Raw genomic sequence first — 14,610 nt, forward strand, 5'->3', positions numbered from 1 at the left:
AAAGTTTGATATAATTTAATATGTTCATTTATTACAAATATAGTATGGACCGTGGGATGTTTGAGGTAGTGTGGATCGGCGTGGGGGGAGGACCCCCGGGACTGGTTTGATGTCCCACGATCTGACACGTGTCAGATTTAAATGATTTTGGCACATAATATTCGTTGCAAAATTTATTAACATTAAATAAATGGCTAATGTCAGAAATAAATTTATAAATGACTAAATAAATTACAATCAATTCAAAAAATCTAGAAAACATAATCTTACGCATAAATTTGAAAATCAATACTCTTATGAATTAATATCTAAAAACTTTGAAAAATAAAATCAGAATATAGTAAAGAAATATAAAATAAATAAATAAACTGTGACAGATTAACACGCAAATGATGGAATGTAATATTTTACGTAACACGTAGAATAGATGGTTAAACAAATTCAAGAAATACGCTTATGAGACGTAACGCACGGGTAAATATATATGGGGGCCTTTATGAAAGAATCATAAATATATGGATGATTTTGGAAATAAGAAACAATAAGAGGGTCTAACTGAGATTTATTGAATAATATAGAATTTAGGAGGTACGTTATGCGAGAGATTCGGTAAGGCCCGGCATTCAACTCCCCACGCTTTCCCGTTTTTTTCAGCCAGTTTCTCGTCTCCCGAGATCTCTTCCCTTCCCCACTCGTCTACCCGCGCGCGTGTGGAACACAACCGAGACAACAAAAAAATATAAAGTATGAAATATAATATATAACTATGAAGAAAATTATGTATTTTGGTTACTGTTCCATAAATGCACAAACTTAAAGTTATGTTTTTTTAACAATTTTAAAAAATGTATATAGTATTATTTTAGCCATTTAAATTGAACAAAAAATTGATGTTAGTGTATATATTAGTTGCACAAATAAATATCTACTTATATTCCTCCTTTTTTCGTAACATTCAATACAAAAATTCTATTTTAAAAATCTGTGTTTATATCGAGAAATAAAATCGACAAGTTTAATCTAAATCTTTATCGTATTTAAATGGCGTTTTAGGTTAAAGTTACAATCATGATCATTGTTTCTAAAAAAATATAAGCATACTATATTTAATATTATTTTTAGAGAAATAGATATAAATGCATAAAATTTCAATTTTATTATAATTGTATTCTTATGATAAAAAAAAAAATCACCCGTTCTTTGTATAATATAGTTTTGATTTCAATTATAATATATATATAAGAAAAAACATGTAAGACTACAAGTTCTAACTGATATATATATATCGTGGAAGTATATATATAACATAATATTTGTAAATTAAATTTGTAATGTTGTAATATTATAAGTATAGTCGTTTGTTTCAAACTTTACCATCGAACGCATTAAATGAAATCTCACTTTACAATGGCCAATTTTCTTATGCGACATTGGAAATTAAAATTTATTGTTTCTTCTTATACCCCATAATTTATTAGTTCATAAAGGAGCGAATTATAAATGATTTATTTGGAAGAGGAAAACAAATAATTAAATAAAGGCAATAATTCGGTAACGTTAGGGTGTGGACCGGTCTTGTTCAATCATGTCGGTTAGTAGCCAATTACATTTTGAGGCTTTTAACTTATTTTGGTTTTGCCTGTTTATAACATCATTAAACATGTGACCATATTACTGTTTAAAAGGCATGTCACTTCCCTTTTTTTTTCTCTTTTATGATAAGCATTTGATTCAATATAGTAATATTTCAAATTCTCAATTTACAAACAAAAAAAAAAAAAAAACTCCCATGACATGAACATGTACCTCTCCATTAGGGTTTGGTTAGAGATATTTTTTGTTCCTAAAATAGAGTTCAATAATATATCTGCCTCCATCAAACTTGAATACATATAATTATATATATATATATGTAGAAAACGAAAATTTAATATAATATTTATTTTAACTTTTTAATTTTTTCAAAATTATATTTATTTAATTTTAGCCCGATTTTCATTCAAAATAATATAAAGATATTTATTTATTTATTTTTATTCCATTTAGATATATTATATTTCGAATGAATAATGATCTTAATACCATTAGTATCAAGCATAGAGAATTTTTATATATAAATAATAAATTTTAAAGTAATTCCAAAACTATATTGCAACATAGTAACCAAGAAGGAATCAAATCAGAAACCGCATAATCCAAAAAATATAAATGTTATAACTTTGTGAGACCAAAATTATGTTGGTTAGTATTATATAAATAAAGCCATATGTCTCCCATAATTAGACTTGCTCCTAAAACAGTTTTATGTGGTGGCCCTTCTTTTAATTTAATTAAAAAAAATAACTAGTTAGTCCCAATCACATGTCTAATCTCTCATATTATTAATATTACACGTACGATATCTTTTGTACAGCCGTACGATTTATTGAAATTATATTTGTTTGATTACATATTTCTGTTTGAAATATTTATTCAGATATTTATGCATTTTTTTGGGATATTTATCACTTGTTAAAGTTTTTTAATTTCATAATCTGAACCGTAGTAGAAGTGTGAGTGCATGTAAGCATAATACTTGGCGTTTACCTTTTATTCAACTAAGCATTTACATTTTATACAAAATAGTATAAACTTAAGTTTAATTTTATTTTATTTTTTTTCATCTATGCGCATTATTTCAGTATTAGATTCGACTTTTTTTTTGTTAAATAAAATTAGTTTTTGTGTTGAAGTTGAGTGTTAGATGTTGTAGGACAGGAAAAAAAAAAGAAAGAAGAAGAAACCGCTGATTGAAGGAGAAGCTTCGGACGAGACCAAACGAAGATTGAACTAGCTAATTAAGTAAACCGGGTAAATTTGGTAATCAAATTATAAAAAGGGTTGTTTGATGCCCGGTTTGTTTCAGAGGTTGAAAACTCGATTTTTATTTCTTATTATTCTTCCTTTTGTTTTTGTTTTCTCCTAGCTTAGAGATTATTTTTTTTTTTAATATATAATCATGAACAAAACCGACATTATTATTAACCAAATACATAAAATGCTGTATGCTGCGATTCATTTCTTTTGGTTTTCGTTTCTATATTTCATTTTAAATTAATCCGTAATCTAATCGTTTATATATTAGATATAACAATAGTTTTGGATTCGTTACAAAAAAAAAACAATAGTTTTGGATATAATTATAACTGTATTTTATAATGAAGGCTAAATTTTACAATTGAACTTGGAGAAGAATTGTAAGTGGAAACTATTCTAATTTTTTTCTCCATTTATTGATATCATAAAATAAGAAACTATGTAGGTTCATATATATACATATATATTAATTTCACGGCCTAAACTTTTCAAATAATATCTCAGTTGTTCCTCCATATATAGATGTTGATATATCATTAAGCATCTCAATGTTTGAATATTTACAAGCTTCATTCATTACATGACATGTGTGTGCTTGCATGTATATATATGTGTGTGTATATATATATATATATATATATATTCCATGGAGAGTGATGGAGTGACTCAATGTGGGGATCCACAAAAGGATGACACTCATTTGATAACAAAAAGAAGAGATTGAGATAAAGAATGGCTAATCACACTTTGCCCATTTGTGATGTAAAATCCCATGTGGAGACTTCAAATCATTTCCCCATTTTTTGAAACTATTCTTCTCCCAATTAGTAAGCCTTCCTTTTTCCTCATCACCACAAAGTGAGACAATGACAATGAGAAAGTTTCCAAAATCAACAAAAGAGATGTATTTTGATTTGAAACTCAAGATATTTTTAGGGTAATGTCATTGATGACATATGAACTTCTTTTTTTTATATTAATTAAATTTTAATCTAAACTAATTTTGAAATTTCAAGACTCTATCTAAATATTGTATTGATTTTAATTTTTTTTGTCTATGTATGAACACTATATTTTAAAGATGATAAATCTTCAAACCTTTTTTTTAAAGAAAAAATTATTGTATAAAAAAAAGTCCCATAACGTCTAAATCACAATTGCATCCATTCATAAATTAACATTTTTAATGTCTAATGTCATTATAGAGAGGATAGTTTTGATTTATAACAATTTATAGGTTAGTAGTTTCCATCATTTCAAAATTTACAAAATGAATTAAAAATCTCATGACTTATGATGCCACTATATAATATATATGTAGACGGTGTTGAAAATTTGTGATATGAGAAAGAAAGAGATTATTGGAAAAATAATACTAATAATAAAAAAATAAAAAAATAGGAAAACAGAGCAAGCTTGCATATCAAATCCATGTTTCACAAGTACTCAACATCGCACACTCACACCCCGATCCTCTCTCCCTTCAATCAAACTTGGGGAACACGAACACCTTTTTGTTAAGTCCAACCATCCACATCTAATCAAACTCAATTCTAATTTGCTTTTTTTTTTTTTTTTTAATTTCTATAAATTCTGCTGATTTATTTTGCATTTTAATTTTTATTTTAAAAATACATTATGCTACTGTTTATATGACGCATCTACCAGTATACAAAGTTAATTGTAATATTTTCATCTGAATCATGGGATTGGATCGGATTATAGAAATTTTATTAGTTTATGAAACTACATATGGTAAAACATCCAATTTCTCAAATTTTGTATAAACTTGTACAAAGTCAAGTGGTTTATAACGGTCTTCTCTTTGTATTTTTTTAGTTTTCCGTTTTTTAAATAAAAATTTGTAAAACTCATAAGAAACTATATACATGTATATGTAATTAATATTAATGTGTAACTCACCAGCACGACACATGTGCATGTTCCCGTTCGCCCATAACCCTTGGGATGATGATGATATATGTATTATTATTATTATTCTCATTATTATTGTTATTACTATTTAATGTGTGTAACTTGTGTCTCCATATTTGTCACATCAGATCCAATTTTTATGTATCACGATGACCCAAATGGATTTTATTTGCTTTTCTTACACTTCACGAGATCTTTTGCTTTATATATATCTATATATCTATATATATATATATGTTCTCAATTTAAAATAATATCAAATAGGATAATAAACTGAAATCAAACTGAATTAAAACTGATACAAAATATACAAATATATATGTTTTTTTTAAATAAAAAATAATAGAACAGAAACCAAATTAAAATCTAAAATATCCATAACTTGCCAATCAGGTATAAATACAATATTTATATTATAAGTTATTATATCTAAAAGTTCCTCTTCGCTTTCCGTTTCTTGAAAAGAAAAACTCCATCGATTCTACTGTTTGAAATATAAAATGATGAATGATATAACGTGAAGAAGAGAAGGAAAAAAAAGAGGCGACGAATATACCGGTTTAGTCTAAACCAGACCGGTCAAAATTAAAACAAACCGGAGGAGAACCACAATGGCAGCAAACGGCGACTTCTCTTCCATGGCAACAACAAAGTTGACTCAAAAGGTGGACTTTCTAATCATATCAATAGCGACGGGTGGAGGCAGAGTCACGTATTGGCAAAAGAGAAATGATGTACTCTTCCTTTCCCCCCCCCCTCCCCCCAACACACATATATATATATATATATATATATATATGTATGTATATATATTCAATGGCTCTTTACAAGTTTTTATATAAAAAAAAATGATTAAAATTGAATGTCAGTCTGATTTCTCTTCTGAGCCCTCACTGTTTCAGGTTCTCTGTCTTCCTCACTGCTGTGGTGCGTTGATGAATATTAGTCACACTCCTCTACCACAATCCAGTGTGTCCCAGTGGTCCTCTCTCTTCTCTTTTATTCCATTTATTGTTATTATTATTATTATTATTATTATTATAGCGAAAATGGGTTTAGCAAATGGAAGACAACCCACTATTACTTATATATATATATATAGTTAGAAATAATTAAACTTTTATGCATACAATATAATTATGAGATCTATCATTAAAACTATAAGGTGATCATTTTTACTTTTACTTTTTAGTTTTTGGATTTTTATATTTTGGTGCGATTAGAATGTAAAAGATTTACCCTAAGTTTCAGGTATGTTGTAAGAGAGAAAGTACTTAAGAGAGAGGGGTGAGTGAGACATTCGTAATGCATATTCCTTCAACAGTTAGTTAGAGAGTCGGTCCACCCATAGAATAGAACGCAAATTGGGTTTTAATTTTATTAAAAATATATTATATTTTAACAAATCAAAGATAATTTAATAATTTAAAAAAAAAATCGAATATTTTCGTAGTTCTGAATACATAAAAAAAATATTTTTGAATCATTATCGAAAATAATGAAACTTGAATCAGAATTCAACATAAAATTGGAATTTAAACCCGAAAATTGAGAATTTTGACTACTAGTTGGTACAATGGTATAAAACAAGAGAATTGACATGTCAAAGAAAGAACAAGAGGGGATCTCCCTATATCAGTTTTTGTTTTCTTCTCTTACTTGAAATGTGTTGGGTGGGTGAAGAGAGAATGCACAGATTTGCAGGAGATGATAATGATGAACTGAGACAAGCAGCAGCAGGTCTCTAATGGCTTCAGACTTCAGACCCCCCCCCCTCCCCCTTTTTTTTTTGGCAAGAGTTAGGTCTTAGTCACGGATGGGTTTTTTCTTTGACTTGGCATAAACAAGAAAGACCATTGCTTCAATCATTCACCTCAAAAACGGCAAAGACATTGTTCCTATTGTCTGAATCCCAAAAAAAAAAAATCATATAGTATAACCACATCCTCTTCTTGTAGTGTGTTTCAGAATCTAAGTTAGGATGGTTTTAGATCCTAAACCCTAAATAAAAAACCCTAGTTCCTAAAACCCGGGGCCGGTCACTTAAGACATGGAAAAGGGCACACACACATGGTTTTCTTAGCATTTTCAATCTTGAAGGGGTTTCAGACGGTGGGGTCATATAGGAGAGAGGCTTGAGAAAAGAATTTGTGTTTCTACAGAAAAAAAAAAAAAAAAAAAAAAAGAGAAAAGAAGCTTAATTAGCATCATTAAGGGTTGTTGAATAAGTGGGTGATTCTACAGGAGTAACCATGTGAATGGAGAAAAGTTTCCAAAATGGTGGGTATTGTTGAATAATCATAATGTACCATCCAACTTTGTTTGCCTCTGCTTTTGCAACACCAAAACACAGGGAAAACAACATAAGCAACCAATAATGTCATTAAATGATCAAAACCCCATTCCAAAGTTTGGTATAAATACTAGAAACCAGATGAACTTATACCGAACCTAATCAAACCCTTCGACTCCAGTCCAGTCTTCTGGTTTCCGGTTCATCACAGATCTAAAAAGAAAATGTAATCTAGACCCAGTAATGTGTCATGAATTGTTGTTATATCAGTCCAAAATGAAAGTGAAACATCTTCAAGAGTCAGATGCTTGAACCCAGACAAGCTCCAAACTAAACCGAAATCAAAGTTTGGGCAAACTAGAGTTCTTATTTCAGTTTGGTTTTGTCAATCAGTTTGCCCGGAACACAACAATGGCATACTAAGGGACTAAGGGTTATGAAAGCAAGCAAGGTGTTCAGTCTGGTTTTGGGTATCAAAACTCTGGCAAACCGAAAATTTTGGTTCGATTAACAATTTGGGTCAAGAAGACCGGTTTAACCCAAAATTTGACCCAAGAGGACAAGAAGATGCGTACCAGGAGCCCTGTGGTCATTTCCATTGAATTGAAATGGGGGCATTGCTTTACACCTCCTCCCCATCTAAGCCTGTCTCTGTTTCCTCCGTCTTATCAACCAAGTCCCTGCAGAAATTGCTGCAAAAATAGCTTACACATAACAAATCTGTCAGATGATAATTTAGCATAGTTTATGATGTCAAAATCAATCAATCAGTCAACTTGCCTATTCCACTAATACATAGAGGAAATAAAGGGAATATTCAAAATGTGAACACAGATACTCAACAAATGAACATATATATCCCAAGGCCAAACTAATCATGCACCTTCAATAATAGTTGTTTCAACCAAAAAAAAAAATATCTTACTGAATTTACTCCACGAGTGAAGAACACTCCAGTCGCGGGCCCTTAAACATCCAAAGTTACTGACAATGAGAATCTGGTGTGGTCATCTAAGGTGTTGCAGCTTTTGCACCTCTAAAGAATATACCCGAGCTCCTGCCGTTTCGAACGTTAATGTCATACAAGAACTGTCGAAACCTGAGTACGAGACTGAAATCGATTATACATAACGGATGCATTACTAAACAAGAAGACTTGGAACGCTTTCACCAGACCTAACAAGAGATGAGAAGATCAACCTAAAGAAGGCCTTGAGGAAGTTGAGATTTCAATAGAAAAATCATGCCAGTGTTTTCTGTATATCTTTTTTTCCTCCAAAGTTCTCAACGAATATCAAGAAAGAAACTTGCGCAATTTGGATGAATATAATCTGTAGTTATGTAAGGAGATTACAGTCATACACACGTTCATTGTTCTGATCAAACTAGACATAGACCATGAAAGCAATGGCGATTTCGCATACGACTACCACTATCACGATCTGGGCTTTAAACTTTAAATTCATGCCTACCCTAAACAATAACAGGGCACGGATATTCAGGGACTATCCATTGTCCAAGCTCAGAGGACATTACCTAAAACACCAATCTGTTCTACAACTCATTTGATTCAATTACTTGCATATAGCATAAGATTTCAAGTAAAAAAGAGTGTAAGCATTACACCCCATGGCGAAGATGTTGATCTTTTTTGGCCGGAGTAGTAGCAAGACATTATAGCCAACAATGGCATAATCAACAGTGAAAATAATCACCATATTTTATGAACAAAGATTTCTTATTCTCTAAGGAATTGAGGCCATGGCAATTTCGATTTCTCGAATCACAAGCATTGCAGCAAGAATTTTTCACCATCAAGTAAGTCAAGTTGGTCAAACAACAATCAACGTCAAAATCTTTTTACCTTCCAAAGATCTCCAATCTCAGAAACCGAAGCGCGGAGAGAGCCTCCATAATCCCCCGAGCACGCACCAGCAGCAAAATCCAGCACAAAATGCCGCCCGAAAATAGCCCTAGAAATGGCGGACACAGCCGCCCAAGCCCACACAACGGCAACGACCTCCTCTTTCACGTCGCCATCGCATGATCCCTACCAACACAACTCACCTAAGCTGCGGCGGCTAAAGATAAGAAGTGAACGGACACAGCGACGAAGAAGAAGCGAGAGGCGTGGCTAGAGGGGAACGAGTAGAGACCGGCGGACATGGAAGTGGTTGTAAGCGGCGGAAGACGAGCTTGACGGCGGCCAACGAGGATGAGACCGAGGAGGAAGGGGTGGAAGAATGGCCGGAGGAGGGGAGAGGGAGACGGGCATGGAGAACCGGAAGTCGGAGGAGATCTCATGGCCGGATGAATGGATTCACCGCCGCGGTGACGGGGCGGAGAAGCGGCGGCGCGGTCGACGGAGCTATAACTCGTCGATGGAATCGGGTGATGACGAGGAAAGAGAAAATGGATTTAGGAAACGATGTCGTTTCCTTGGTCATTGAATACAATAATTGGGCGTTTTGGTAAGCCCATTAAGGGAAAGTGGACATATCTATCGGCCCATCAAGCGCCCAACAGACCGACCTATGCAAATCCTACAAATTCCCATCATATGAAAAATGAATAAACAAACGTACGCGAGTTAACATTGAATGAAGTACTAATTAAATAAGCATTATTAGCCTAATATACGATCGGTTATATATATATATATACACACACATGTGTCTTGTTCGCTTGGATTTGGGGTGACAACCTAACTGATCTTCATGTTTCTTTCATAACATATCTATATCCATAAAGTTTTATGATCGTATATTACAAATTTAATTTCTATTGGGTGAAATGAACTTGTGTCTCATCCCGAATTTGAATTTCAAATTAGGAAAATAGATCATACATATTTTGCTCTTGATCCCGTGAATAGCGTGGATCACGGTACAAAACACACAATTACACTTAAAAAAAATTAATTTAGGAATACCCTTGTTTTAGTTGCGATTGAGACCATTAATTAGATCATGATCATCTGCTAATGATTTGACGCGTCCAAGTTTATGGGTATTGTCACACACAAATATATACATTGTATATGGATGGTATTGGTATCAATGGATTAAATTCAAACATTAGCTATGTAAAAAGACGGGCAACCACAGAAATAATCTACAATCAATTTGATCGAACAGTTCCGAATTATATTTTTTTTTCTTTTTAAGATTTTAGACCGTCACAATTAAATCCATTATTTACATATTGGTTACATTTGGTCACGTGACCTTAATGTTTATCATTAATCAAGTATTGGAGTTTTATTGCATTTGCATTTGGGAATTTAACAGCGAGTACAATCTCCACCAGCGGACGCGCACGAGTGGGCATGCTGCAATGACGCCATCACGGGGAACAAATCACGGCCGTTAATTTTTAAGTTAAACGGGACCCACAATTGTTTAGTTTTAGGATTAAATGAGCCCGTGATTTCAAGCTCTTCCTCACCCAACATCGTTCGTTAGTTACGGCTTTACCGTTGAACTTTAATCCCAATTATACCCCCGTGATTTAACTGAAATTACCTCCCAGCCCCGGGATCCACGTGACTTGCAGCAAGTTCCTCGCGGTCCATCTATTTCACGGAGGCAAAAAAGAAGGTTCTGGGCCCCATATATGGCCCATTTACATGTGATGACGTCACCCTATAATTTACACGTGGCATCGACTCGACTGAGTCACCGCCACGTGTGCATTGACTAGCCAGTTCACGCCACTTCATGGAAACAACTAACGTCCTCTCCGCAGTTAACTTTAGGATGTCACCTTTGTTTATTGTTTGGGAAAAACATGTATTTCCTTATTTTATGAAAATAAAATCCGGGGAAAATTAAATAGGAGTGACTGACAACCGTTGGATCTGGTTACTAGTATTTATTTATTTGGTAAGCTAAAATTAATAAATGCTATCAAGCCTTTGATAGCAAAATTAGAAATCTTAGAATACTGGCAATAAACCATGAATCATTCAAAACTCAATAAATTCTGAGATGCGATATAATCTAATTAAAGTAAATAATTAAAAGGTATTAAATAATTTGTGAATTAATTAATTTCAACATCCGACCTAACATTAAATTTATTACGACATTGTTGAAACCGCACAATTCAACAAGATCGTTGTCTATTTCATACGATTCGTAAAATAATATTGATTAATTTTAATGCAAGACCATATCACTGGAAATAAACAATTTAAAAAATTGTCTATTTAACAAAAAAATTGTCCAAGTCTAGTCTAATTAAGAAATTTATAACGTGGTCTGATTGTCAATGAAAAAAAAATATTTTTAAATTAATTTTAAAAAAAGTTGGCTCGATGGCACATCTAGTAAATAAGTCAAACATGGGAGCTGTTTCCGGAAGTCAAAAACCGCGTGAGACTCCTTGTAAGCCACGTCTCTCGCTATAGCTCTCAGACGGACTCTATAAATACCCGAACCTTTCGCCGTTTTCTTTTCTTCTTCCTCCTCTCCTTCTCCTACGTTCCCGATTCTTCGCATATTCCCCCCAATTTCTCTCTCGCGATTCTTAGGGTTTTCAAAAAAAAAAAGGTCCTTCGAATCTCATCTCCCCCAATTGTTTTTCTCCTCCACGATCGGAGTCAGATTCCATTCACTACGTAGCAAAATCTGCATTCCCTGAGATTTTTCCCGTTCCTGTTCGGTTTCTAAGAAAAAGAGAATTAGTTCCCCACGGTATTTTCCCGATCGAGTTTGCAGCTTGATTGAATCAGGTTAGAATTTACGCATTACTCTGTTCCTTTTTTTGGGAAAATTCTGCGGTTCCGTTCGCTGGATTCATCCTAAATTCGTTCTGTTTTTACAGTTTTGTTTCGATCTGTTAAGGCCTTAATTCTTTCGAAATCTGATTAGTTCTGATTTGCGTCTGATTACCTCGATGCGTGCAAAATTTCGTCCTTTTGTTCGTGTATCTCTCGCTCGCTATTTGAATTCGGGTATGTTTCCGTCTAGTGAGAATTTTGCGGATTTTTCTCTCGACCTTTTTTCTGTGAATATTGCCCTAGTTGTTACCCTAAATTTTTGTGTTGTGTATTTGTTGTCCTTTTTTTTCTGGAATCTTAAGGAACTCTAGAATCATGAATTGGCTGCTCTGTTTCCACAATATAAAATCGCTTTGACATATTTTTAACTGTCAGGAAGCTTGTTTTTTTCTTCAAGTCAAAAATCCAAATTTGTGGATGGAAAAGTTTTATACGGTTAGAGACATATTTGGAAAAGTTTCTTTTGTATCTCTTGGTTTGATTCGTGTGATTTGTCCACTTTTTTAGTGTTGGTAGTAATAGTCTTGTCGGTGGTGATGTTATATATATATCTGAGTATATGTATATATATGGAAAGTGTCGCATCAAGCGGGTAAAAGGTGTTGAAATTCTCAGTACCTGTCACATTCTGTAGCTGTCTGTCTATGTATCACACAGAAACTGAAAAGGGTTGGCAAAATAACAGGAAGTTTACACGACCCTTCTGAAAAAGGATGAATTTTTGTTTGTGTTGACTTGGCAAATTTACAACTTTTCTTTTTAAACTTTTTTTTTTATGAAATCCGCTGTGTGATGAACTTGTTTATGTTGAATTTATGAATTTTCTCTCTGTACTATGATTGTTCTCGAGAATGTTACATCTTATGGTGCAAAAATCACTCTTTCAAAGCATCAGAAGCAGAATTTTGTATTTTGAGTGACTTGGTTTATGTTGTACAGGTTTGTTGAAGCTAAGATTGAGTTTGAGAGGTCATCGTTGAAGAATCGATTGCGTTTTACTGTCAATTCAGGCATTTGAATATCTGGAGATGATAAGGTATGGAACAAATCCATTCTTCTCCTTTGTCGCCGGAAAAAAGCCTTCAGTTCTCTGAGTTGTAGTTTCCATTGCAATAATTAGTTTCCAGGAAACCCGCGTTTGATGGACTGTGCACCAGCCAGTAGTGACAAGAAAACATTGAAGAAGTGGTTTTTCATTGACAAAACGGTTGGATAAAGAAACGTTCCCAAGAGGCCTCTGTTAGAAGAACTAATCTTTCCTTAGTTGCCGTTGGAAGATCTGTGCCGTTTATGGAGTTGAATTCGAGTCCCACATCTCCTGTTCTCCCTGACCCTGCACCAACCAACAAAACAAGGCTCGACGTACCTTTGGCTTCGGTGCCTTATATGCAGTCAGGGACAGCGTTTTCGTCGGGGAAATTTATAATGTCTCCAAGGAGAAAGCCTACTAAGCTCGAAGATGTTAGATCCAACGGTTGGTTGGACGCCATGAAATCCTCATCGCCACCACGAAAGAAGCTCATCATGGATTTCAATGTGGAGGTTGCTACAGAAGATGATTTTGCTCACAGAGCCTGGCTGGTATAATCTCATGTCCTGACACTCTCAAGTGTTTAGATCCACCCCTGAATCTTTTTCTCAGCCGTGTTATCATCTTCAATATGGACAGCTCAAGTACCCTTCGGCAATCAGCTCGTTTGGACATATTGCAGCTGAAGCAAGGAGCAAGAAGATAGCTGTATTCCTAGACTATGATGGGACACTCTCTCCCATAGTAGATGATCCTGATCGTGCCATTATGTCTGATTCTGTAAGAAGAGAATTCATCTTTGCCGAAATTTGTTATCTTGTTGCTCTCTGGTCTGAAAATTCAGATAATTTGTTGTTTCATCAGATGCGCGCAGCAGTTAGAGATGTAGCAAAGTATTTTTATACAGCAATAATTAGCGGTAGAAGCCGCGACAAGGTAAAAACTCAACGAGTCTATCTTCCATATATATCTGGTGGAACGAATTGCCATTTGAGGCTTTGGAAGAGTTAGACCGATATAGCGTTTTGCTCACACAGGTCTTCAAGTTGGTAGGACTAACTGAACTCTATTATGCGGGCAGTCATGGAATGGATATCATGACCCCCGTAAATGATCACCCGAATTGTATAAAATCTACTGACCGGCAGGTGAATTCACGATCCGAATCCATTGTTGTATTCTTTTTCACCTAAATGATAGAACTCTTGTAACCTTTTTTTTTTTCTTTTTTTGGGTTTGTTAATTAGGGTAAGGAGGTGAACCTCTTTCAGCCTGCCAGAGAATTCATACCGATGATCAACGAGGTTTTTAGATCGCTCGTTGAGAAAACAAAGGGTATTGAAGGGGCAAAAGTAGAGAACCACAAGTTTTGTGCATCTGTACATTACCGTAACGTTGAGGAGAAGGTAAAAAATGCTTTGATTGGTTTTGAGATTAAAACCCGAGTTCTTTCTCGAGTTGTAAGCTGACAAGAAATCTTTTTTTTTCCCTGAAATTAAGGAGTGGCCGACCATTGCTCAACTCGTTCATGACCTCTTGAAACAATACCCTCGTTTGCGTCTAACTCACGGGAGGAAGGTACGTAATTCCAGTTTTGGATCTAACTCGATTCCGGAAACGTAAACAACAAAATGGGTAAAGATCATATAAATCTGGAATCTGGTGTCAGGTATTAGAGGTTCGTCCAGTGATTGACTGGAACAAGGGAAGAGC

The 14,610-nt window shown here is 34.0% G+C and overlaps 1 protein-coding gene and 1 long non-coding RNA gene across 3 annotated transcripts in view; one reads left to right on the forward strand and one right to left on the reverse strand.

Moving 5' to 3' along the window:
* Window positions 1-6,987: 6,987 nt before the first annotated feature.
* LOC104806340 lies at window positions 6,988-9,489 on the reverse strand. 2 transcript variants are annotated; one of them, XR_770600.1, is made up of 3 exons: window positions 8,949-9,489; window positions 8,010-8,141; window positions 6,988-7,788 (listed from the first exon to the last, which is right to left on the reverse strand). It is a non-coding gene; the product is annotated as an uncharacterized LOC104806340 (long non-coding RNA). The 2 variants fall into 2 exon arrangements; XR_770599.1 differs by having other exon boundaries at window positions 6,988-7,776; window positions 8,010-8,183.
* A 2,070-nt stretch (window positions 9,490-11,559) lies between these two features.
* Window positions 11,560-14,610, forward strand: part of LOC104806341 (probable trehalose-phosphate phosphatase F) — a 4,037-nt gene continuing 986 nt past the window's right edge. Inside the window, exons 1-9 of the mRNA XM_010531189.2 lie at window positions 11,560-11,819; window positions 12,807-12,903; window positions 12,988-13,448; window positions 13,537-13,677; window positions 13,762-13,833; window positions 13,935-14,045; window positions 14,145-14,303; window positions 14,398-14,475; window positions 14,567-14,604. Of these exons, the coding sequence (XP_010529491.1) occupies window positions 13,158-13,448; window positions 13,537-13,677; window positions 13,762-13,833; window positions 13,935-14,045; window positions 14,145-14,303; window positions 14,398-14,475; window positions 14,567-14,604 (890 nt within the window). The 5' untranslated portion in view covers window positions 11,560-11,819; window positions 12,807-12,903; window positions 12,988-13,157. The remainder of the gene's footprint in view (window positions 11,820-12,806; window positions 12,904-12,987; window positions 13,449-13,536; window positions 13,678-13,761; window positions 13,834-13,934; window positions 14,046-14,144; window positions 14,304-14,397; window positions 14,476-14,566; window positions 14,605-14,610) is intronic.

This window comes from Tarenaya hassleriana, unplaced genomic scaffold, assembly GCF_000463585.1.
Source record: "Tarenaya hassleriana unplaced genomic scaffold, ASM46358v1 Cleome12, whole genome shotgun sequence".
In the NCBI taxonomy this organism is placed as follows: Eukaryota; Viridiplantae; Streptophyta; class Magnoliopsida; order Brassicales; family Cleomaceae; genus Tarenaya; species Tarenaya hassleriana.